This window comes from Pongo pygmaeus, chromosome 1 (assembly GCF_028885625.2).
Source record: "Pongo pygmaeus isolate AG05252 chromosome 1, NHGRI_mPonPyg2-v2.0_pri, whole genome shotgun sequence".
Classification (NCBI taxonomy): Eukaryota; Metazoa; Chordata; class Mammalia; order Primates; family Hominidae; genus Pongo; species Pongo pygmaeus.
The window spans coordinates 80,510,859-80,538,088 of NC_072373.2; the positions used below are offsets into that span (position 1 = coordinate 80,510,859).

The 27,230-nt window shown below is 38.5% G+C and overlaps 1 protein-coding gene across 1 annotated transcript in view; it reads left to right on the forward strand.

Annotated features, from left to right (window-relative positions):
- F5 (coagulation factor V) overlaps nucleotides 1-27,230 on the forward strand; it is a 72,249-nt gene that overhangs the window by 20,409 nt on the left and 24,610 nt on the right. The window contains exons 4-13 of the mRNA XM_054495473.1: nucleotides 5,191-5,403; nucleotides 6,661-6,804; nucleotides 9,101-9,322; nucleotides 10,653-10,818; nucleotides 13,384-13,561; nucleotides 15,379-15,478; nucleotides 16,093-16,307; nucleotides 19,517-19,667; nucleotides 21,613-21,825; nucleotides 23,006-25,748. Coding sequence (XP_054351448.1) covers nucleotides 5,191-5,403; nucleotides 6,661-6,804; nucleotides 9,101-9,322; nucleotides 10,653-10,818; nucleotides 13,384-13,561; nucleotides 15,379-15,478; nucleotides 16,093-16,307; nucleotides 19,517-19,667; nucleotides 21,613-21,825; nucleotides 23,006-25,748 — 4,345 coding nt within the window. The remainder of the gene's footprint in view (nucleotides 1-5,190; nucleotides 5,404-6,660; nucleotides 6,805-9,100; nucleotides 9,323-10,652; nucleotides 10,819-13,383; nucleotides 13,562-15,378; nucleotides 15,479-16,092; nucleotides 16,308-19,516; nucleotides 19,668-21,612; nucleotides 21,826-23,005; nucleotides 25,749-27,230) is intronic.

Here is a 27,230-nt window from a genome sequence, read left to right on the forward strand (position 1 = left end):
AGCTTTTATCATTTCTCAGCTCTTGACAGTTTTATTATCAAAGTGAAAGTACAGCCTAGAGTAAATATTAGTTATTCGTGTCAAGCTATCCTTTGGGGTGTGTTGGGGGAAGACACAACGAAGTCCACTTTACGCTAGTGCAAAGTTCACAAACTCAGATGCCTATAGTAGCCAGATGAGTAGTTCAGTGAACAAAATTGGTCCAGTAAGTACTGATAATCAGAAAGCAGAAAAGGGCAGCTAAGATCCAGGTCCAACCAAATTCTGTGCAGGAGTTTGGTGCTGTTGTTAACCAGATCTCCAGGTTTTTGTTTTTTAAAGAGAAACCAGTAATCCAGATTCTTATATAATTTCTCTGGATTTTTAATGTTGGCATTTTATCTATTTTAACATTATACAATCCTAACAACATACAGCCATGAGCTTTGACTTGTTGACCTAGGCTCTAACCCATAGGACCTTAAATTTTAGGAGTTTAATAAACATTCATTGAGCATCTTCTTCATGTTCGTGTTCCATGCTTCTCCAGGTACCTATGGAAGGCACCAGAGACAGTAAGACAAATACAATCCAGCACTTTGCCTTGAGGAACTCACACTTGGATGACCAAAATGTTCAGGACAGAAATACTTATGATCTAGTAGAAGAAAATGGAATTAGTCATATAATCTCACAGGCATTTAATTACAAATTGTGATGGGTGCTGTAAAAGAAAAAAATGTGTATCAGAATTGGAGATAAAGGTAGAAGTGAACCGGTATTCAAGGTGATGTCTGAATGACGAGCACATATTTATCAAAAGGAAGAAGGGAGGAAGAGCACTCTAGGCAGAGGGAATGGCATCTGCAAAGACCCTGAGGTAGGACAGAACTTGGATGTCTGGGGAACTGACAGGGGACCCAAGGGACAAGGAGCCCACAGTAAACAAGAGAAAAGACATATGATAAGACTGAAGAGAGAAGTAGAGGTAAATCATACATGGACTTGTGGTTCACGTTAAGGACTTTACGCAAGAAGTAAATCTAGATATACCTACTCAACTTATGGTTTCCATGCTCAGAACCTCATGAGGTACATTGCACATCACTGTAGTACCTGAATCCTTCATTGCTAATGAATGGATGTGCCTTATTTTCCACTCCCACCTGGAGAATCCAAACATATGCTGATGCCATGCAAACTCATGCAAAGCGTTTTGAGTGGAATAGATTTTCCACAGTTGAGATGGGGAAACGTACAATTAAAGAAGGGAAGCTGACATTGCTGTAATGTAAAAAATATTTTATATGGAAATTTTGCATCTCAGACTTTGGCTTCTGAACATAAGGAAGCAGATTTACCCTTTTTCTTAACAACTAGACAGGCAGACAAAACATATAAAACAGAAGTTTTCAGACATCGAATGACAGACAACTCAAGACAATGAAAGAAGAATAATAAACCAGGTGTGCCCTATGAGCGCCTAAGCTTACTGCTTGAAGAGTGTTGCCAGGGAACAGCACAAGCAGGGAGAACCCAGACAGAGTCTCTATGGGTTGAGGAAACAGAGTTTGGACTTCGGAGAAGCCTAAGTGGCTAGAATTTGTGATTTGTAGGGCAGAGTCCTGGAGAGGACAGTATAATCACAGAGAAAGAGCTCTTGAGAATCTACGGAGAGGTTTTGTCAAGTTGAATACTGATCTGCACATACACGTGAGGAAAGTACCGAGGGTAAGAAAAATGTCACTTGAACAGGTGGAACAGTCCCTGGACCTTACGCAGGGCCAGTAATCGTTTACGTTCCTACCATCAAACATAGAAAGACCTCCTAATAAATGAGCATTGGATAGAATTCTCAGAAGGATTTAGAAACAGTGGGTGGGTAAAATTAGACTACAGGCTGCTGAGGAGGCAACAGAATAAAAAATAAGATTTGAAAGAATCAAGTTGATTTCAAGTATCTTAACTGTGAATAAAACTCAATATTGGTTAACAAGAATGCAACAAACAACAATGTAAATACACAATGTTAATAAAAATAAACAAGCATTAGAAGAAGCAGAAAGAGATGACTCATAACCAAGAAAAAACTCAACAGATTGAGAAGTGAAAGAGAGAATAGAAGCAGCAGGCAGAGACAGTAAGACAGCTATCATAAATCTTCCCAATATGTTCCAGAAAGCAGAGAAAAGCATGAGCATGATGAAGAGATAGAGAATATAAATATGCATACACAGAACTTCTGTAGATGAATACAATTGCTGACATGAAAAGTAAAAAATAAAGCATAGAAAATAAAGATAAAAAATAAAGGATAAAAAATTATATATTATAAACTGAAGGGCACCACTAATACAACAAACACTGGATGAAATTAATAGCACATTAGACGCTGTGAAAGGAAATAGTAGAAAATATTAATACATTGCAATAGAAACTGCAAAATGAAATACAGAGATTAAAAAGGCTGAAGAAAGTGAACAGAGCATCAGTGAACTGTGGGACCATATCAAGTGATCTAACATATGTGTAATTGGATCCCAGAAGTAGCAGGAACAGAAAAAGTATTTGAAGAAATAATGACTGAAAAATTTCCAAATGTAATGTAAACTACAAACCAACAGATTCAAGAGGTTTGACAAAACTAAGAAGAAGGAACATGAAGAAAACCACACCAAGCCACATCACAATCAAGTTGCTGGAAACCAGTGATAAAGAGAAAATACTGGAAGCAGTGAGAGACAAAAACACACATCACATACAGGGGAACAAAACCAAGAAATGATAGCAGACTTATCATTAGAAACTATGCAAACCAGAAGACAATTAGGGACATGCTTAAAGTGTTTGGAGGGTGGAAGATAGGGGAATCTGTCTGTTTAGTATTCTATACCAAGCCAAAAAATCTTTTTTAAATGAAGGCAAAATAAAGAGTGTTTTAGACATACAAATGCAGAAAGAATTTCTCACTAGCAGAGCAGAAAAAAATGTTAAAGGAACTCCTTTAGATAGAAGAAATATTATATCAGAGAGACATTTAGATTCATAAGAAGGAATGAAAAGTTCCAGAAGTTAATAAATATAGAGAAATTTTTTCCTCATTTTAATCTATTAAAAAGGCAATTGATTATCTAAATGTTAAAGCAAAATAGTAACAATTTATTGTGGGGTATATTATGTGTATATAAATAAAATGTATGACAATAGCACAAAGGCTGGGAGGGAAGAAATGGAAATATATTATTGCAAGCTTCTTACAAGTGAAATACTACAATATTATTTGAAGGAAGTCTGTGACAAGTTAAAAATGTATTATATATAGTAAACTGAAGGGCACCACTAAGAAAACAAAGCTAAGAAGCCAACAATGGAGATTAAACATCATTAAATATACTCAATCAAAAAAAAAAAAAAAACAGAAAGGAAAGGGAAAAGGAATAAAGACCAGAGAGACAAATAGAAAATAAATATAAAGATGGCAGTTTTAAATCCAACCATATCATCAATTCCATTAAAAGTAAATGGAAAGAACACTACAATGAAGAAACAAATAAGGTTGAATAAAAAGCAATGCTAAACTGTACGCAGAATTTAAGAAATCCGCTTTATGAGAGAGACAAAGATAGGTAAAAAATAAAGGATAGAAAATTATATACCACACCAGCTAACACTAATCCAACACAAAAGGGTGTATAATGATTCCATTGATATGACATTACAGAAAAGCCAAATTATAGTGAAATAAAGCAGATTAGTGGTTGTCTGGGCCCGGAGGGCATTGGCTACAAATGGCATGAGGAAATGTTTTGGAATGATGAAACCCTTCTCTATCTTGATTGGGACTATAGCTATAAGACTGTGTAATTTTTTTTATCAAAGCTCAGCAAATATTATACTTAAAGCTGGCAAATATTATTATATGCAAATTATACCTCAATAAAGATAATGAAAGGAAGAAAGAGAGGGAAGGAGGGTAGGGAAGAGGGAAGGAAGAAGACAAAGAAAGGAAGAAAGGAGAAAAGAAAAGAAACTAGGAAAGGAAAAAGAAAAGAAAGGGAAGAGAAAGGAAGGGGAGGGGAAGGATTAATCATTTCAGTTTTCAAAAAGTGTAGTTGCTTCCGTAAGAGTAGTTTTTATTGGCCTTTTACCCCATCATGTAAAACATTTCAGGCTTTTTTTTTTCCAGATCCTTGTTGTCTGCCTACATCCACACTGATGTTCTCACCTTCTTCTCTTAAAGAATTTCTCAAGTTATTGTACCAAACAAAAATAACTGCATCCCAAAGAGAAATTCCGGCACCAGCTGATGATAGGGAATATTTCACCTAATTAAATGAGGAATTCCTCAGGCAGAGGAAACTGTCCATTCCACTTGGCTATCTATGGCACTCACCTCTCCCCTTCCTGACCTCACTTGCTCCATTTTATTATTGAAAACCTCACCCAACCCTCTACACTTCTTTTAATATTGAGCATCTCAGTTCCCTCTCTTCAATAAGGAAGACCAATTTCTTCATCCTCTCCCTCTCCTATCAGTAGGGAAAGTCCAGTATACATGGAGGTGTTAATGATGGGTCTTTGGGTGCACAAAGTACAAAGTAAGACATCTAAGTTTCAGAGGATGGACACATTTCATATTCATACAGACAACCAGCCTGCATAGGGGAGTTAGACGCTGTGGCTCTGGGGAAAAAATTGAGATAATCAGATGGCTAAGATGAAATAAAGAGATAAAACAAAGCTGAGGATCACAGCAGTTGGAAAGAAGATCTGAAATAGCAAAACAAAACAATATATAAACAGCTCTGACTATCCTCCCATCTCATGTTAATAGGCTAAGTATGTCTTGTTAAAAACCACAAAGAAGATATCACCCATTCTTATATTCTGAGATGATTTACTGATCAAATGTGATTCAATTCTCTGATCATATATAAATAATAATTGTTCAGGTACCCTGGAAAATTAACTTGCTAAACTTTAATTTACAAATAACATTTGTTATTCTTAAGATCACCATGTTATCAAAGCCTTTGTAACTACATGAGCATAGAAATGGGCATATGTGGATCTTTCCAAATAATGAAAGTTCACTATTGAAGGACATATGCATCTCCAGAGAGCTCATCTTAGCTATCCCCAGATTTGAGAGTGGTGAAAACGCAATCCTCAGAAACTGCCCACGTGTCTTGATGGCTCTTACTCTTCCAGGTGCTTCTTACCTTGACCACACATTCCCTGTGGAGAAGATGGACGACGCTGTGGCTCCAGGCCGAGAATACACCTATGAATGGAGTATCAGTGAGGACAGTGGACCCACCCATGATGACCCTCCATGCCTCACACACATCTATTACTCCCATGAAAATCTGATTGAGGACTTTAACTCTGGGCTGATTGGGCCCCTGCTTATCTGTAAAAAAGGTAAGAACACCCCCACCAAAAGATTCAACAACTAAATATTGGAATGGTCAGGAGTTCTGTCATGGGACAAAGCTTGGGAACATCTTGGTAACTTCTTGTACATCAAGCAGAGGAAGAGGGCACAGAGACCAGATCACTGTTTGACAAGAGAAAAAAGTACCTGCTGTTTCAGGTGTGGATCCACCTCTGTTTCTTCTCATTCCTCCTTCATCTCAGTCCTTAAGATTCTCCCAAGCAAATTCCTGTTTGAGAGTATGTTCTGATGTCATGCTTGTATGATCTGTAACATTTACCTCAAGACCAGAGTCTTTTAGAAAGTATACAGCAGCCTATACTCTGCTGAAAGAGCTCTTGGAAAGAACTTTGGCTAACATATTTGACATATCTGAGGTTTGGGCTGGTAATTTGTTCTATAAACACGTTAAATGCCAGCTTCCTTTCTTATAAACAAGTTGAAAACTTTGGGTGGTAGGTTTCAAACACACTCAAGTGACTTTACAAGAACTTTTATTGGCTGGGCTTCTTAGGAGCAAGCTTGGATTTTCATTTTATCCCATGAGAATCCAGCCCATCTTTCATTAAAACAAGCAAACAACCACAGTGAGCCACAGCATGGGAAATAACGTGATGGACTCACCATCTGCCTATACATACACTCAGACCATACCTACATACATTCCCAATGTATTTACTCATTATACAAATACTTTTTTTTCATTTCCTGGTATATATAAGATACTGTGATGGTACTGAAAAAAACCTTAAAACTTACGAAAGACTCTTCTTGCATTTTACCATCAGCAGCATGTTTTCTCATAGTGAGAATGGATTAATGCTGATACTTCCAACCAATTATCTAATGCCCCCTTTCATATACAAATAAGATGACAGCATTAAACTTGGGGCATGATGCTTTTACCAACTGAGCTAACATATCTATATACTGTTCTATTGAGACTGGAGGAAATGGATACTTGTACAGAGTCTTGAGAGTCACCAAATGTTTTCTTCTCAAGCTGGATGAAATAAAACCTGTTCCCCCAAGCAAGAAGGTATCAAAGAAGACAGTGTTGCACCAGATTTTAAATAACCCTAGAACCATTGTTACTTGATAAATATGCTATTTTAAAAAATAAGAATTTCTTCAAGTTGAAATCATTATGGTTGATTGCTTGCCCTAAACTCTTTGCTATCCTGGAAAGCTAATGAGAGTCTTTTATCTGCAGTGCTACTGAAAACATGTCTTTCCTTTCATAGGGACCCTAACTGAGGATGGGACACAGAAGATGTTTGACAAGCAAATTGTGCTACTATTTGCTGTGTTTGATGAAAGCAAGAGCTGGAGCCAGTCATCATCCCTAATGTACACAGTCAATGGATATGTGAATGCGACAATGCCAGGTAACACAAGGGCTGTGCACCATTAAACAACAGTAAAATCATTAGTAATTTTTCGGTCCTGTTTTCTTCAAAGCACTAGAGAAGTTGACCATACTCACTGTTTTGCCACTCCCTATCAAGAAGGAAATATTTTCTTTTTTTTTTTTTTTTGTTTTAAACAGGAAATAGAAGAGACAAATTAGAAGCTAGAGAAGAAATGTGTAGCCTTGTTAGGTATAGTGACCTGAGTCTCAGGTTTCACCTTGGCCTGTACTTTGAGTAAGACCTTAAGGTATCAGCTCAGCCACTCTCTCCGAGTTCTGCAGTTCCTCTATATGATGACCATGCCTTCTTCAAGGACAAGCCCTAGCAGGAAGGATCAGCAGGAAGATTGCAGTAAAGATGAACAGATTAGGAGTAATCCTTAACACACACAAAATAACAGCATTTCACAAGGCGACAGAAGAGTAATATTCAATGGCATCTAGAACATTTTCTCTTTCCATTTGCATTTGGGCTCTTATGAGAAGGCAAAATCATAGCAATCCTTAAGAGAAAAAATAACTGATTCCCACTTAGACCACATCTCTCCTATTTCTCTCTGGTAGAACTGACCTACAACTAAAGATCCAGGGTATATGATACTAGCCTGAGGGAAAAACATTAAAAAATTAAAATTCCACTTTACTAAATAAACTATATTTCAAAACACTAAACTTCTTAGAGGTTATTCTCTAATGCCATCTGAAAATCACAAATAGCTTCACTTACTAAAACACAAATATTGTTAAGAGTTGAGATCTGGGTAGTGTTTTTAAATTGTATTTATTTCATTTGACTACATTTTCCACTTGGTTTTCTGAAAATATACTCATATGACTCTCAGTGTTGATCCCAAGTTCCAATACTAGGAGCTTGTAAAAACTGGGGCTTAGTTAACTGACCTCGACCTTAGATAATCTGAGTTCAGACTTCACTCACTTCTCTACCTTCTGTGGCCCTGGATAAATTAGTTGTCTCAATGTGCTTACTTACAAAAGTGGACTAACCATTTATCCTAATATCTATTTCCTGGCAGAGTGAACAATCTGTGTAAGTATATGGATGCCAAGAAAAGCAAAACCATACGCACAAAAATAAAAACAAATTGATCTGAGCTTAGAGTTTATGAATTTATAGTTCCCAAAAGAATAATTGGGGGTAAATGGGACAAAGTAGGGAAAGGCCATCAGTAGAAACTAAGAATAGTAAACATTTGTAAAAACCCTCTGCCTTATAAAGCAGAATAAATTGAATACATATGATAAATGCTAACACAGATATGTTAATTGCTGAACTCAATATAAGCGTTTCTTTGGCATGGATAAATGCTTCCACCAAAGCCTCCTAGTGATGCAAGGAATCCTGGCTTTGTTGCAATGGTCTCCTAAAAAAGACAAGCCTTTGTGTGGGTAAGGAACTGATTCTCAGCCCCATTATCTAGTATCTAGTGATTATGTATCTGAGATGTAAAACGGAAACCTAAAAGCCAAGGATGGAGTCTACCCACAGAGCAAATGAGCATTTTCCCAGTGACTGTAGGAGCAAAGAAGGAGCAAAACTAAGTTTTTATATTCAGTTATCATTACTCCTTCCATGAAAAGCTCCCAATGGCCCAGCATAATGAGGACTTGTACACTGCATTTTAAGGAGAGTGTGTAACCCCAAAGTGATTTCGTTGACTTGTCATTAAAACAATCAAAAAGTAAGTAAAAATAACAATTGAAAATCCTCACATCATCTTCACGTCTTCTTCCGTTAGGTAGAGCTTCAACCACTAGAGAGCTAGAGAGCTGAGAGGATTAAGTGCTTGAACTCAGCCCTATTGGCAGTTCTGGTGATTTGACTCCCTCCAGCTGAGATCAGATTGGGGTGACAAAACATTCCATTTTGCCATGGACTTTTTACCAGTTCTAATAGTGAAAGTCCTGAATCTTGGGAAACCCCTCAGACCAGAACAGTCAGTTACCCTCCTGGTTCCCTTCTTGGCCTAATCCTTTAGCAATCCCTGTGTTTCTGAGTTAACATCTGCCATTTCTAGGCTCTGTTGTTACCTGTATAATGCCATTTATCACAATGAGTTGTGACTGCTTGTTTGCTGGTCACTCAGATGTCTGCTTTTGCAGGGCACAAACTATAACTGGAGTGTCTGTTCCCTCAAAGCTTTATACAATGCCTGACACACAGCAGGTGCTCAGTACACTTGGTGAGTGAATGTTTGATCACAGAGTATTTGACTGAATGCTTATTTTGGCCTGTGTCTCTCCCTCTCTCTCAGATATAACAGTTTGTGCCCATGACCACATCAGCTGGCATCTGCTGGGAATGAGCTCGGGGCCAGAATTGTTCTCTATTCATTTCAATGGCCAGGTCCTGGAGCAGAACCATCATAAGGTCTCAGCCGTCACCCTTGTCAGTGCTACATCCACTACTGCAAATATGACTGTGGGCCCAGAGGGAAAGTGGATCATATCTTCTCTCACCCCAAAACATTTGCAAGGCAAGAAACTCTCCCGACAGTCTTGCTTCTGAATGCAGAATCCTTTCTTCCCACTCACTAACTCCCTCTTTCTCCCTTGCCCTTTCAAGCCACCTGCACCCCAGACAAACTTTCCTCGGTTCCCAACAACCAAACTTAGATATTTTGCTCTTAGATTTATAACTTGCTCTTTGGGGATGGAGAAAGCGAAGGAATTGACAAAGTTTTTTTTTGTTGTTTTTTTGTTGTTGTTGTTGTTGTTTTAAATTAAGCAAAAGCTAAAGAGGTCTCTAATTTCCTCTAAAGAAGAAAAGAGGAAGAAAACAAATGCATACATAGAGATATTCTTTCTTGGGGTTACTTCATATGCCGCCAGAGAAAAAGACCTAGATGCTAGCACAAGACAAACTACAAATTTACAGAAGCACTAAGTTGTAGAAAGTGTAAAAGTTTAGCATGAAAACATTAACCTTTACAGTGGGATGAACACAAAGTCTAGCATAGAGAGGAACTCAGTGAATGTGTGTTGAATGGATCATACATGTCATAAACTTAGGGGTGAGCTCCAAAGAACACTGGTGAATTCAGGTGGGAAAATAAATCAACCCAGGTTATGTGGTATCGTGTAAACAAAATAACTGATTGTTCTACTACACAGTTTTGCTTTAAAACTGTTGAGACGAGGGTTCATATAAACGGAGACTAAAATCTAAGGAAATGATATCACAATAGGAAATCATTTTGTTACCAAAATAATGTATAAGCAACACATATAAGGAAGAGATACTTCATGAGATCATTTCTGTTTCTTTTCACACGAGTAGTCAAAATTATATTTGAAGTAATAAAACCATCATGATATCCGTGGAAGATAGAGTTCCCAATAATATTAAAACAACAATGTAACTTTTGTTTCTTTGTTGAGGATAAGTGCATTATGTATTGTTATTAATATTTAATTTTTAACAACAATTTTATTAGGTACTGGTGCTATCTTCATTTTATAGATTAAGGGACAGATGACAGAAAAATGAGAATTTAACAAGACTTAATTCATAAGGTCTTAAGAAGTTAAAAACTATAAGAAATTTGCCTGCTCAAGAAGAAATAAAGGGAATGTTTCCTAATTTATTCCCTAACCCCTCCTCCTTTTCCCCCTTTTAAAATTCTTGCCTTTTCTGGATGCCACTGAAAGAGTTCCAAACTAAAATGTTCAAAAATTGCCTGAGCATTACTTTCACTCTTATTATATTAATATAAACCTTCTACAAGTTGATTTAAAGGATATGCATTTCCATCAACCATAATTTCTTCTCTTGAGTTATTTCATTGTCTTTCTGTCCTAACTCAGCTGGGATGCAGGCTTACATTGACATTAAAAACTGCCCAAAGAAAACCAGGAATCCTAAGAAAATAACTCGTGAGCAGAGGCGGCACATGAAGAGGTGGGAATACTTCATTGCTGCAGAGGAAGTCATTTGGGACTATGCACCTGTAATACCAGCGAATATGGACAAGTGAGTTGTTGGGGTTCTTACCACTGGGCAAAGGTTCAAGACACATTCCATAGGGTCCTAGATGTTTGGGGTGAAATGTTGTAAGTTCACAGCTCTCAAGGGGACACATGTATTGGTTTCTATTCAAGTCTTTTTGTAAAAATTAATCTTGAATTACCCCCAAATCACCAAAGAAATTCAGCCTAATAATAATAAAAATGACAACAGCAGCTACCTTTTGTTGAATGTTTGCCATTGCCAAGCACTGTATTATCCCTTTCTGAGAGCTTCACTTCAACTCTACAAACTAGATAACTGCTCTTATTTCTTTTTATAGATGAGGAAATGGGTCAGAGAGATTAAGAGATTTGGAAATTCAAATAGCTCTTAAACCCTTGAAAAGTCACTCAAATTCACTCATAATAAGAGAAATGCAAATTAAACTTCATGGGAATACTACTTTTATCTATCAGATTCACAAGTCCAGATGACACCATCTGTTGACAAGGCTGTGAGAAATAAGAACTATCATATATTGTTCATGGAAGATTAAATTGGTAAAGGGATTCTGAAGAATAACCTGGCAATATGTATCAAAATTCTAAATGCATACACCCTTTGACTCAGCTATCTCACTCTGGAAATCTAACTATACAGATATACTTGTTCACAGGTGAAATGATGTATGTACAGCATATTCACTGTTGCAATGTTAGTAGTAGTAAGACTGGAAACAACTCAAAATGTCCATCAGTAGAAAACTAGTTTAATAAATTATGATACATTCATACAATGGAATACTAAGCATCAAAAAAAGAGGATGCAAACACTCTATATGTACCAATACAAAAAGTTCTCCAAGATATGTTATTAAATTAAAAAGCCGGGATGTAGTATAGCGTGTATATATAGCTGCCTTATGTTAAAGGAGTGAAAGGGATAAGAATACTTATATTTTGTTATTTGTAAGACATATTTGCATATATATACATAAAGGTATTCTGGAATTATACACATGAAATTAATATGTGGCTACCTAGAAAATTCAGGGAGGGTAGGGAGGTCCATTGAGGGTTATCAGAGAAAAGTGAGAGTTTTCACTGTAATAAAATTACATGAATGTATTTTCTATTAAAAATTCAGGGAGGGCTAGGGAGGTCATTTTGAGAGTCATCAGAGAAAAGTGAGAGTTTTCACTTAATAAAAATTATGTGAATGTATTTTCTATTAAAAAGAATTAAACTAGGAAAAAGAACAAAAAAAAATTTGGCCAAGATTATAGAATTGTTGACAGAACTGAGATAGGAATCCAGGAGTGTTTGGCAACAGTCAGTGCTTTCCACTGGGCAAAATAAATTCATAAAATGATACTCTATCTTAAAAGATTGCTGGATTAAATGATATTTCTGACTTTAGGTCTTTGAGGAACTGCCATACTGTCTTCCACAATGGTTGAATTAATTTACATTCCACCAAGAGTGTATAAGTGTTCCTTTTTTTCCATAACCTTGCCAGCATCTGTTCTTTCTTGACTTTTCAATCATCGCCATTCTGACTGGCATGAGAGGGCATCTCATTGCGTTTTTCTTTCTTTTTTTGAGAAGGAGTCTCGCTCTGTCGCCCAGGCTGGAGTGCAGTGGCGCAATCTCTGCTCACTGAAAGCTCCGCCTCCCGGGCTCATGCCATTCTCCTGCCTCAGCCTCCCGAGTAGCTGGGACTACAGGGGCCCGCCAACACAAATACAAAATACAAAAAATATAATTTTTTGTATTTTTAGTAGAGACAGGGTTTCACCGTGTTAGCCAGGATGGTCTCGATCTCCTGACCTTCTGATTTGCCCGCCTCAGCCTCCCAAAGTGCTGAGATTACAGGCGTGAGCCACCGCACTCGGCCTCATTGTGGTTTTGATTTGCATTTCTCTCATGATCACTGATGTTGAGCTTTTTAAAATATGCTTTTTGGCCGCATGTAGTTGCTTTTGCAAACTAAGGTAATAAAGAGGGCAGGGGAAAAGTGGTTCATGTTTCCGCTCCCAAAGTATTTATCCCAATAGCTACAAAAGATGGGTGAAGGAGGTTGCTTTTCAGTCAGCTCCAAGAATTGGCTAGATGGTGGAAGAGATAGCCCAATAGCACAGAACTATAATTAACAATGCTAGTAAATGTTTCCTGGGGTGGGAAGTTGCTTTTAGGGATTAAGAAATACCTTTAAAACCAAAAAGGCTATCATAGAATAAGTGATAGGAGAGACTTTAGAAAAATTCCTGGTATCTTTTCAGCCAGTATAGGCCTTTTCCCAGAGATATCAAAGGTCTGCTGTAGCAATAAGAATGACAGGAAGATCTAAGTAGCTGCTTCTAACCAGTTACTTATGACTTTTATCAGTGATGCAGGAGACAAATCAGAAGTTTCCAGTTTTCCAACTAGACAGAAAACATCAGGACTTTGCAAACTACACTAAGAAATTTTTAGAGAACTAGCATATTAGCTAATCTAAGGGCAGAATGTTTAAGCACAAGAGTTTCCCCATCCTACCGAGATCTCTATTTGAGAAAGTGGTTTAATTTTTCTTTTATTTCACTTTAAGAAAATACAGGTCTCAGCATTTGGATAATTTCTCAAACCAAATTGGAAAACATTATAAGAAAGTCATGTACACACAGTACGAAGATGAGTCCTTCACCAAACATACAGTGAATCCCAATATGAAAGAAGATGGGATTTTGGGTCCTATTATCAGAGCCCAGGTCAGAGACACACTCAAAGTAAGTAACACAAATACAGAATCATGGGAGAAATTAAATAGTAAAATATTATGGAGTACCTGGTTATTTTTTAATTTTAAAAGAAAAAGGTACCCATATAATTTTAAATTCAAATGCAACTTTTAGTTTTTATTTAGTATTTGCATTTATTTACAGTTTACTCAGTAATACAAAGGATCTGAGACAGTTTTTCAAATTATAAAGGTATAAAACAAAGAGTCTATGTAATTGGGATACAATATGGGGACAAAGAAAATAAAGCCACAGATAAGTAGATACCATGCGACCCTGTAAGGCTGTCTTCAAATTTTGTCCTAAGCTTTATGGCAGTCAGTGTAAAAAACGAAATACGTCAGGGTGAAGTTTACATCATCTACAAAAAGAAAGCACCATTTATCCTGATACTGAGATCTAAGAGGAACTTCTTTAATGAATTCTACAAAAGAGAGTGCTGAGTGATACAGTAGATGGTATCCTTGATAAAATTCTTATAACCAGCATAATAGATTAAAAGTTGCATAAAATAATAGATTAAAAGTTGCATTAAAATGTTTCTCATTATAGCTAAGATATAACAGTAAACACAATTGAATAGAAACAATTTTTACTCATTTTTTAATGTAGTCTAGGTATGCAGCTCCCTAATGGTTGGACTCTGATGAAGGTAAACTCCATGTATCAAGAGCACGGAGTTTTCCTCAGACAATTCTCCTTAAATGTCATGTCACTTCACCAAGATAGATAAGAATTGGACAGCAGAGAATTAAAGGTTGCAATCTTTGACAAAATCCTAGAGTGTAGGTAATCTACAGACAAAGGATGATCCAAAGGCTTTGACAATCAACCAAATAGAAGATAGGATTAAGGTTCTCTTTTGCAGATTAAAGAGCCTAACTAGGACTCCTATGTGTTTTATGCACCTGACAAGGTCTATTCTGTTCATTTAAAATAGCCAAAGGACAAAAGCAGATTTTTTCCTCCATGCCTCTTTCCCTTCTTCCATTTCTGATCCCTTTTATGTGCTCTCAGCAAGTGTAGACATACCTTATTAAAAGTTCAGGATCTGGCTATTTGTCAGCGCCTCTCAAGAAGGTGGCTTTTTCCCCCCACCAAAGGTCTTATTCTGTCACCCAGGCTGGAGTGCAGTGGTGTGATCATGGCTCACTGCAACCTCCACTTCCTGGGCTCAGGCGATTCTCCCACCTCAGCCTCTCAAGTAGCTGGGACTACAGGCACACGGCCCAACGCCTGGCTAATTTGTGTATTTTTTTGTAGAGATGAGGTTTCACCATGTTGCCCAGGCTGGTCTTGAACTCCTGAGCTCAAGTGATCCACCTGCTTCGGCCTCCCAAAGTGCTGGGGTTACAGGTTTGAGCCACTGCACCTAGCTGAGAAGATGACTTCAAAGACAGTGTCCTAAAAAATCTACCAGGCAGGGGAAGGGGATCACGGTCTAGAGACAAGAAGCAGATTCAAAATGAGATGTGGCCCAAGCTGAAAAGAGAAGGGCAGGGGAAGGAGGACTTGCTTGGAGAGAGTGATACTGTGAGGAAAACGTCACTTCTCCTAACCTATCCTCTAAAGTCAGACTTCTCTTTCCATTTTCCACCTTAATGTGTGAGTGAAACACTCTCTCCAATGCTCCTGCCAAGTGATGAGAGGAGGTTACTGCTCAGATAAACAGATCTAATTTTCCCACTGTGTGTACACATGTATACACACACACCATCCAAAAGGTGAACATGCAAAGCTAGTATCTTATATTATTTGTCATGATCAACCTTAAATCCTAGAATAAATTTGATTTAACTTTGTAGATCGTGTTCAAAAATATGGCCAGCCGCCCCTATAGCATTTACCCTCATGGAGTGACCTTCTCGCCTTATGAAGATGAAGTCAACTCTTCTTTCACCTCAGGTTTGAATCTTTCACTTCTACTGAATCCAACTAGTAACTTCTGAGAGGCCGCCACATTTTTCTGCTGTTCTTGTCCGGTGGTGTCACTACTGCAGTCAGATAGTATACATGTAGGAGTATCCTAAAAATCATAGCCAAACCCTTCTCACTTCAGGAGTTTTGTCTCTTAGTGGTAACAAAATATGGTGTCTTTTATTAGTGTCATAGTGGCCTGTAGTGGAGCAGTATCTAATGGCTACATGTTATCCAGGTTCCAAGTAGAATATTTAAAGAATTCAATTGAACAATGAGAACATTTAGACACAGGATGGGGAACATCACACACCGGGGCCTGTCGGTGGGTGGGGGGAGAGGGGAGGGATAGCATTAGGAGATATACCTAATGTAAATGACAAGTTAATGGGTGTAGCACACCAACATGGCACATGTATACATATGTAACAAACCTGCATGTTGTGCACATGTACCCTAGAACTTAAAGTATAATTTAAAAAAAAATAAAAAAAAGAATTCCTTTTGCAATATTAATTGGTTCCAATGAAAGTTTATTTATTTATTTATTATCATGAAATAACTTTGCAAATGAAAACAATTTTGAATATATTTTCTTTCAGGCAGGAACAACACCATGATCAGAGCAGTTCAACCAGGGGAAACCTATACTTATAAGTGGAACATCTTAGAGTTTGATGAACCCACAGAAAACGATGCCCAGTGCTTAACAAGACCATACTACAGTGACGTGGACATCATGAGAGACATCGCCTCTGGGCTAATAGGACTACTTCTAATCTGTAAGAGCAGATCCCTGGACAGGCGAGGAATACAGGTATTTTGTCCTTGAGGTAACCTTTCAGAAATTCTGGGAATTTCTTCTGGCTAGAACATGTTAGGTCTCCTGGCTAAATAATGGCGCTTTTCCTTCAAGAGAACGGTAATTGTCAAGTAGTCCTTTTTAGCACCAGTGTGATAACATTTATTCTTTTTTTTTTTTTTTTGTCTTGTCTATTTTTATCAGTACCATCACTGCGGAAGGCAAGTCTAGAGTGTGATAACATATTTTGTCTTAGTTTCAAATTCCAGGTCTGTTGGTATTGGATGTGTTGAGCGAATTGATTAGCCTTTCCTAATTTCTTCCTTTTATCAAATGGGTAATAACCCTCCTAAAAATGTTACAGGTCTGTTTGGGGGTTCAGTGAGATACCATCTGGTAAAAGTATAAAGCTCTTTACCAGTCTTTGTTATCTTTAGAGACCTGCAATAGGGAGAGAGAGGAGAGATTCTCTGAAAGCAACCAAATTTAGAGACATAGTTCCTAGTGAAATTGAACCCAGATAATGGCCCATCTCTGTTGAGACTAAAGTACACAGAAGAATGTGAGCAAAGATACTGAATTTCTGAGTTGGTTTTCATTGAAGAATTGTAGTCTCATATTATTAAACTAAAATTCCCAATTATGCTAAACTATAACCAAAGAGGTCTTATCTCAAGGCATACAAAATAAACATACGCCTAGAAAAATCAGAAATGAATTTCTGGACATATGGAAGATCCTGATTTATTGAGCTAGGAAAGGAAACAGGTAGTAGAAGCATAAGGCTTTTCTATTGCAACCTTCTCTTTCATCCTTTGCACTTATTCAGAGCATATTCAGTCAATCATTCATGTTGAAAGGTGTGCAATTACAGAGATAGACAGACTTTCAGTTGCCATAGTTAAATGAGATTTTTCTTTTGGTATTTTTTATTTTTTCTTTTGAGACAGAGTCTCGCTCTGTCACCCAGGCTGGAGAGCAGTGGCACCATTTTAGATCACTTCAAACTCTGCCTCCTGGGTTCAAGTGATTCTCTTGCCTCAGCCTCTTGAGTAGCTGGGATTACAGGCGCCTGCCACCACCCCCATGTAATTTTTGTATTTTTTAGTAGAGACAGGGTTTCACCATGTTGGCTAGGCTGGTCTTGAACTCCTGACCTAAGGTGTTCCACCTGCCTCAGCCTCCCAAAGTGCTGGGATTACAGGTGTGAGCCTCTGTGCCTGGCTCTTTTTGGATATTTTAATCTCTGAATTTTCTTATCTGTTCTGTTTGCTTTTGCATATTACCTTTAGCTCTAACAAGTGCTGTGTACACAATGGACTCTCATAAATGCCTGAATTATACAGCTTCAGTAGTTCCAAGAACTGTGTTGCTTTGGTTTCTGAGAACTCAGTTGTGTAGATAATTTGCTGGAACGTTAATGACTGAATACAGCACTTTTTTTTTTTTTTTTTTTTTTTACTTTTAAGTTCAGGGGTACATGTGCAGGATGTGCAGGTTTGTTACATAGGTAAACATGTGTCATGGAGGTCTGTAGTATTTACTATTTCATCACCCAGGTATTAAGCCTAGTATCCATTAGTTATTTTTTCTGATCCTCTCCCTCTTTCCACCCTCCATCCTCTGATAGGTCCCAGTGTGTATTGTTCCCTTCTATGTGTCCATGTGTTCTCTCCCTTCTATGTTCCATGTGTTCTCATCATTTAGCCCTCACTTGTAAGTGAAAACATGCAGTATGTGGTTTTCTGTTCTTGTGTTAACTTGCTTAGAATAATGGCCTCCAGCTCCATCCATGTCCCTGCAAAGGACATAATCTTGTTCTTTCTGATGGTCACATAGTATTCTATGGTGTATATGTACCATATTTTCTTCATCCAGTCTGTCATTGATGGGCATTTGGGTTGATTTCATGTCTTTGCTATTGTGAAGAGTGTGAAAATGAACATACGCATGCATGTGTTTTTATAATAGAATGATTTATATTCCTTTGGGTACATACCAAGTAATGGAATTGCTGGGTTCAAAGGTATTTCTGACTTTAGGTCTTTGAGGACTCACCATGGTGTCTTCCACAATGGTTGAACTAATTTACACTCCCACCAAGAGTGTATAAGTGTTCCTTTTTCTCCACAACCTTGCCAGCATCTGTTAGTTTTTGACTTTTTAATAATAGCCATTCTTATTGGTGCGAGATGGTATCTCATTGTGGTTTTGATTTGCATTTCTCTAATCAGTGATGTTGAGCGTTTTTTTAATATGCTCTTTGGCCACATGTATGTCTTCTTTTGAACAGTGTCTGTTCCTGTCCTTTGCCTACTTTTTAATGGGGCTGTTTGTTTTTTTCTTGTAAATTTAAGTTCCTTATAAAAGCACGATATTAGACCTTTGCCAGATGCATAGTTTGCAAAAATTTTCTCCCATTCTGAATGTTGTCTGTTTATTCTCTTGATAGTTTCTTTTGCTGTGCAGGAGCTCTTTATTTCAATTAAATCCCATTTGTCAATTTTTGCTTTTGTTGCTATTGCTTTTGGCATGTTCGTCATGAAAGATTTGCCCGTGCCTATGTCCTAAATAATAAAGCCTAGGTTGTCTTCCAGGGTTTTTGTAGTTTGGGGTTTTACGTTTAAGTGTTTTGTTGTTGTTTTTTGTTTGTTTGTTTCTGTTATTTTTGAGACGGAGTCTTGCTGCGTTGCCCAGGCTGGAGTGCAGTGGTATGATCAGAGCTCACTGCAACCTCTGCCTCCCAGGTTCAGGTGGTTCTCCTGCCTTGGCCTCCCGAGTAGCTGGGATTACAGGCATACGCCACGATGCCTGGCTAATTTTTTTTTTCTTTTTTTTTTTAGTAGAGATGGGTTTTGCCATTTTGGCCAGACTGGTCTTGAACTCCTGACCTCAGGTGATCCACCTGCCTTGGCCTCCCAAAGTGCTGGTATTACAGGCGTGATCCACTGCGCCAGGCCTACATTTAAGTCTTTAATCCATCTTGAGTTAATTTTTGTATAGGATGTAAGGAAGGGGTCCAGTTTCAATTTTCTGCTTACGGCTAGCCTGTTTTCCCAGAACCGTTTATGGAATAGAGAATCCTTTCCCCGTTGCTTGTTTTTGTCACGTTTGTCGAGGATCAGATAGTTGTAGGTGGGCAGCCTTATTTCTGAGTTCTCTATTCTGTTCCATTGGTCTATGCATCTGTTCTTTTACCAGTACTATACTGTTTTGTCCTCCAGAGGGCAGCAGACATCGAACAGCAGGCTGTGTTTGCTGTGTTTGATGAGAACAAAAGCTGGTACCTTGAGGACAACATCAACAAGTTTTGTGAAAATCCTGATGAGGTGAAACGTGATGACCCCAAGTTTTATGAATCAAACATCATGAGCAGTAAGTCCGAGTACTATTTTTGTTCATCAGTTTTTCATTCCTGTGGTTGAAATATAACTGTGCCTAGAGTCAGAGACATGGATTAAAATCTACTCGCTAAGGAGCACCTCCAATCCTCACTTCCAGTCCAAAGACTTGGTGATGAAATCCGTGGGTGACATCATAGCAACATTTGTAAGCAAGAGGTCAAAGGCTCACTATCCTTAGAAATGCGTTTGATCTTCTATTCCAAGCGCGTGTGTGTGTGTGTGTGTGTGTGTGTGTGTGTGTGTGTACACAGACATACTCTGGGTGGTGAGGAACAGGGTGAGGGGGTAGGACAAATGCAAGGTGTTACAGTCCACGTCAATAGTATCCTAGACTGAGTTCAGGGTGAATATATGGCCAGGACAGAAACAAGGCAAGTAATCCAAAGATGGATTGACACATCAAAGTAGAGCAAAATGAGTATAGGGACCCAAGAGTCTCGGAAAGGCATGCATGAAGACGTTTCAAGTGATCAGTAAGACGTTCAGAACAAAAGGAATTCCCTGAATGAGGGTTCCGGCATTTGCTGCAGTTCTAAAGTTCAGTAGCCAAAAGCACTGCCATGGCAGTCTGAGAGAAATGTCACTGAGCCAGCTGGAAGCAAACTTCTCCACAACAGCCAGGGTCCCCCTACTGATCCTCAGAGTCTAGAGTCATGGTAATCACCTTCTCTAGTAGGTAATCACACATGTGAGGACGATTTCTCCATGTTCTGTTCATATAGCTTCAGATAACTGACAGCTAGGGATTATCAGAGCTGACAGGTGCCAGGTCAAATAATTCAAACAGAAAATTGCTCTCAGCTTTCTTTGCATAACTTCCTTTTGGCAGTGAATATATCATAGTTCTAGACCAGTGCTGTCCAATAGAAACTACGTATGAGCTACAAGCGTAATTTAAAATTTTCTGATAGCAACATTAAAAAGTAAAGAGAAATAGGTGACATTAATTTTAGTAATATGTTTTACTTAACTCAGTATATCCTAAATATTATCATTTCAACATGTAATCAATAAAAATTAATGACACTTACTTTATTACTAAGTCTTTGAAATTCAATGTATATTTTGTACTCACAGCATATCTCAGTCCAGTCTACCCATATTTCAAGTGCTCAATAGCCACTTGTAGCCAGTGGCTATCATATTGAACAATGCAGTTATAGACCATTTAGAAAAACATCTAGAATGAGGTATAAACTAATAATACATCATGTAAATTATTAAAGTCACTTAAGTGATTTAAGTAGGTATTTAAATATTTGTTAATGCCAGTCATTATACTGGTACTAAGGCTAAGAGTGGTAATCGAGGTAGACATGAGCCCCGCCCTTGTAGAAATCATACCTTTGATTTTTTACTATGATTAGTACATAAGTAAATAAAAATGTTGCCTACAGCAGTGTCCCTTTTAACAATAATGAAAATGTATGAACTGGATACTCAAATGGAAACTGTGAATACTATGTAGATTATAAGACAGCAATAAAAACTATAAAATATGCTAAATGGGCTTTATTTTTAGGGACATTACTTCTTACCCAATGACTAATATATCAAAAAGATGAATTTCTTATATTATGCTTTTCCTCCAAGTGGAATTATTAGAATATCTGTAAAGGCAGAGAATGGAGCACAAAATATTTACTATACATTTGATGAATGACTAAATCAATGTAAATGAAAGGCTTTATCTTTTTCCTGAGATTTCTCCTTTGGCTAATTTAGGAGAATAATCTCTCATTTGAAAATTCTGAGTTTGATCTTCTAGTCACATGTTAGACTAGATAAAGCTTATCTTGGATAATCACTGCTTTGACACAACCAAATTAACATGGAGACATTTATCTTAGGTATAATTAGACACATGCCCTTTTGTTGGCATAGACCTGGAATTTTAACAGATTTTACACTTTCAGCTATCAATGGCTATGTGCCCGAGAGCATACCTACTCTCGGATTCTGCTTTGATGACACTGTCCAGTGGCACTTCTGTAGTGTGGGGACCCAGAATGAAATTTTGACCATCCACTTCACTGGGCACTCATTCATCTATGGAAAGAGGCATGAGGACACTTTGACCCTCTTCCCCATGCGTGGAGAATCTGTGACAGTCACAATGGATAATGTTGGTGAGTAAGAGTCTGGACACTCAGAGAGGAAGCTTGCTTTGAATTTCTGGTCTACAAAGGTCTGCTGCAACTCTCCAGGCTACCAGTGCTTCTCTATTTATCTCCCTGACCCCCTGCAGGCTTTTCTTTCAATGTTTCTCATGATTTCTCTTTGAGAAATTAATGACTTAGATGGATCCAGTTCTTTAGTGTGCGTTATATTTTTCCTTCTCTGGGCAAAGTAGGAAGTAAAAATATACAACAGCAGAAAAATAAGGCATAACTCTGAGGAAGAAGCATAAATATTTTGGCCACAAAAGAGCATTTCTTTTATCAAAATGCCCTATTCAGTTTTTTGCAACAGCCATCTTCAATCATGAGGTACAGTGCCTTAAAGGCTGCTTCAGCAACAGCTTTGAAGTTTGTCAGACTGGAATGCAAGTCCTGATCTGCCAATCGATTGCTGTGTAACCTTACACAAGTTATTTGGCCTCACTGAGCCACAAGTCATTTATCTGGAAAACAGTGTAATCACATCTCACAGAGTTACTTTGACCATTAAAATAGTAATATGTGCCAAGTGCCTAGCACTCAGTAGACACCAACAATGGTAACTATTGGAGACTCACTGAGAAATCTTTAATGTTCCAGCAATGCATGCCATTTCAGAGATTCAAAATTGTCCTCCTGAATTATTACTTAGAAACATCTAAATGTCTCTTATTTGTGGGGATAGAGCTCATCACCATCCCTTTAATTCTAAGACAAGATGTGCTGTTAAGATATTTATGATATTGAAAGTCCATTTTATTCTTGATTCATCCCTTTCTTAATATATTTTAAAATAGTGAGCAACTATCTGTGCCGAAAGATCTTTTTTCCCCTCTAATCTCCACTAAGCAATACTTTTGGTTTTTATTCTGTTAAGCGAGATAAATGCACTGGTCATGTGCTTAGAGTCACAGCAATGACAAATTGCTTTAGAAAAAAAAAGTTTATTAAACATTTCATTCTCATTTTTCTCTCCTTATGTTATTTTGACCCAGTAATCAATAGTTCACAGACAAGCAGTGGTCCACAGCCCATACTTGAATATTCCTGATGAAAGTTTATTAGAAATTACCTGCCACAATGGATTATTGTGTTTTCATGTCTTTTCCCAGACTTCCAGATCTCTCTTCTGTCTGTCTCTCTTCTGTAGGAACTTGGATGTTAACTTCCATGAATTCTAGTCCAAGAAGCAAAAAGCTGAGGCTGAAATTCAGGGATGTTAAATGTATCCCAGATGATGATGAAGACTCATATGAGATTTTTGAACCTCCAGAATCTACAGTCATGGCTACACGGAAAATGCATGATCGTTTAGAACCTGAAGATGAAGAGAGTGATGCTGACTATGATTACCAGAACAGACTGGCTGCAGCATTAGGAATTAGGTCATTCCGAAACTCATCATTGAATCAGGAAGAAGAAGAGTTCAATCTTACTGCCCTAGCTCTGGAGAATGGCACTGAATTCATTTCTTCGAACACAGATATAATTGTTGTTTCAAATTATTCTTCCCCAAGTAATATTAGTAAGCTCACTGTCAATAACCTTGAAGAAACTCAGAAAACCCCTTCTCACCAGCAAGCCACCACAGCTGGTTCCCCACTGAGACACCTAATTGGCAAGAACTCAGTTCTCAATTCTTCCACAGCAGAGCATTCCAGCCCATATTCTGAAGACCCTATAGAGGATCCTCTACAGCCAGATGTCACAGGGATACGTCTACTTTCACTTGGTGCTGGAGAATTCAAAAGTCAAGAACATGCTAAGCATAAGGGACCCAAGGTAGAAAGAGACCAAGCAGCAAAGCACAGGTTCTCCTGGATGAAATTACTAGCACATAAAGTTGGGAGACACCTAAGCCAAGACACTCGTTCTCCTTCTGGAATGAGGCCCTGGGAGGACCTTCCTAGTGATCTGTTACTCTTAAAACAAAATAACCCATCTAAGATTTTGGTTGGGAGATGGCATTTGGCTTCTGAGAAAGGTAGCTATGAAATAATCCAAGATACTGATGAACACACAGCTGTTAACAATTGGCTGATCAGCCCCCAGAATGCCTCACGTGCTTGGGGAGAGAGCACCCCTCTTGCCAACAAGCCTGGGAAGCAGAGTGGCCACCCAAAGTTTCCTACAGTTAGACACAAATCTCTACAAGTAAGACAGGATGGAGGAAAGAGTAGACTGAAGAAGAGCCAGTTTCTCATTAAGACACGAAAAAAGAAAAAAGAGAAGCACACACACCATGCTCCTTTATCTCCGAGGACCTTTCACCCTCTAAGAAGTGAAGCCTACAACACATTTTCAGAAAGAAGACTTAAACATTCGTTGTTCCTTCATAAATCCAATGAAACATCTCTTCCCACAGACCTCAATCAGACATTGCCCTCTATGGATTTTGACTGGATAGCCTCACTTCCTGACCATAATCAGAATTCCTCAAATGACACTGGTCAGACAAGCTCTCCTCCAGGTCTTTATCAGACAGTGCCCCCAGAGGAACACTATCAAACATTCCCCATTCAAGACCCTGATCAAATGCACTCTACTTCAGACCCCAGTCACAGATCCTCTTCTCCAGAGCTCAGTGAGATGCTTGAGTATGACCGAAGTCACAGGTCCTTCCCCACTGATATAAGTCAAATGTCCCCTTCCTCAGAACATGAAGTCTGGCAGACAATCACCTCTCCAGACCTCAGCCAGGTGACCCTCTCTCCAGAACTCAGTCAGACAAACCTTTCCCCAGCCTTCGGTCAGATGCCCATTTCTCCAGACCGCAGCCATACAACCCTTTCTCCAGACCTCAGCCATACAACCCTTTCTCCAGACCTCAGCCATACAACCCTTTCTTTAGACCTCAGCCAGACAAACCTCTCTCCAGAACTCAGTCAGACAAACCTTTCCCCAGCCCTCAGTCAGATGCCCCTTTCTCCAGACCTCAGCCATACAACCCTTTCTCTAGACCTCAGCCAGACAAACCTCTCTCCAGAACTCAGCCATACGACTCTGTCTCCAGAACTCAGTCAGACAAACCTTTCCCCAGCCCTCGGCCAATTGCCCATTTCTCCAGACCTCAGCCATACAACCCTTTCTCTAGACTTCAGCCAGACAAACCTCTCTCCAGAACTCAGTCAAACAAACCTTTCCCCAGCCCTCGGTCAGATGCCCCTTTCTCCAGATCCCAGCCATACAACCCTTTCTCTAGACCTCAGCCAGCCAAACCTCTCTCCAGAACTCAGTCAGACAAACCTTTCCCCAGACCTCAGTGAGATGCCCATCTTTGCAGATCTCAGTCAAATTCCCCTTACCCCAGACCTCGACCAGATGACACTTTCTCCAGACCTTGGTGAGACAGACCTTTCCTCAGACTTTGGTCAGATGTCCCTTTCCCCAGACCTCAGCCAGGTGACTCTCTTTCCAGACATCAGTGACACCACCCTTCCTCCTGATCTCAGCCAGATATCACCTCCTCCAGACCTTGATCATATATTCTACCCTTCTGAATCTAGTCAGTCATTGCTTCTTCCAGAATTTAATGAGACTTTTCCTTATCCAGACCTTGGTCAGATGCCATCTCCTTCATCTCCTACTCTCAATGATACTTTTCTATCAAAGGAATTTAATCCACTGGTTATAGTGGGCCTCAGTAAAGATGGTACAGATTACATTGAGATTATTCCAAAGGAAGAGGTCCAGAGCAGTGAAGATGACTATGCTGAAATTGATTATGTGCCCTATGATGACCCCTACAAAACTGATGTTAGGACAAACATCAACTCCTCCAGAAATCCTGACAACATTGCAGCATGGTACCTCCGCAGCAACAATGGAAACAGAAGAAATTATTACATTGCTGCTGAAGAAATATCCTGGGATTATTCAGAATTTGTACAAAGGTTTGGGCAGTTTTCTCCTTTTTTATTCTCATTTTTCCATTACTGCTGAAAAAAGTAGCTACTACAATTCAGGGGGTAATTGTGGGCAAATTATACTAAGAACAGTGTGGTTCCCCTATTGCAAGTTGGCCTGTTCTTTTTCCTTTGTCAATTCCAAGATTGCTTCTTTACCTTAGATGACCCCCTGGACAATATAAGAACAATCACTGTGAGAACTCTATAATATTCTGTAATTAAGCCTTTTTCTGTGTCCTCTCCTCTCACTACCCATATTTCTACTGACTCTTATTGCTCCAGGCAGAGCCCAACCTATCCATAGCTATATGCTAATCAATATGATTTAATTGAAGTTAGCCTCAAATCCAAACCCAAATATGATGTAGAAATCTCCTTTTCACATTTACTTCTTTAGATCAGAATTTCTAAGAGATCCAAATCGCTTTTTTAAAAGAATATTTACAATTCAGTTTTGCTTAGGGGTAGGAAGTCATGTTGAACTGGGCTCTTTGTTCTGGGATGAAGATACAGAAAGAGAAGAGAGGAGGAAAGGAGCAAGGCTTAGTCAGCTACAAATTCTCAGGGATATAGCATGATGACTGCGCATCAACTGTCTAGATATGCCCACAGCTCTTACTAAAGCTGTTACACTAATCACTTAAAAAACAAAAGTGTAATTACAGTAGGCAAACACAATGTATGGTGTGACTTATGCAAATAAGTTCATTAATCTGATGCCTGACATCTCCACATTAGAACTCTGTTTGAAACACTTTTTCCTATGACTTCCTATTTAAATGTTGCACTCAATACTACATGAGAACAACTAGCTACCTGAGTATTTCTAAGCAAGGCCCTCAGGGAGTGAGATGTAGGGCCTGTCCAGAGTGAATAGGGATGGAACCACCTTCAAAATCTTGTATTCCATTCAAGGCTCACAACCCACTTTTATGGCAGTCAGAGTTGCTTTACCCACTCCCTTGTGTTCTGTGAGTTTGCATGTTATGCTCAGAGTCTGGAAAGATGGGATTAGTAGGGGAGGTAGACCAGAAGAAAAGCAGAAGGAGATTCTCTGTTGGTGACTCATGGTATATAGCAAATATTATGGGTTTGATGGGTGAGTGTTTGGCTTGTTTCCACAGGCTTGAGAAATGTGAGAGTCAGCGGGAGAATTTGACATGCTTCAGTCCTAGACTGAGACAATGAAGTAGATGGAAATAATGTGCTTTATTTATTTATTTATAATTTTTAATTAAACTTTTTATTTTGGAATAAAAATAAAATAGATTCACATACAGTCAAGAGAAATAATACAGAGAGATCCTTTGGGTATCCTGAGTATTCTTTACCCAGTTTCTCCCAGGGGTAACATTTTGCAAATCTATAATACTATATCACAACCAGCACACTGACATTGATACTGTCAAGATACAGAATGTTTACCATCACCATAAAAATCCCTCTCATTACCCCTTTATAGTCACA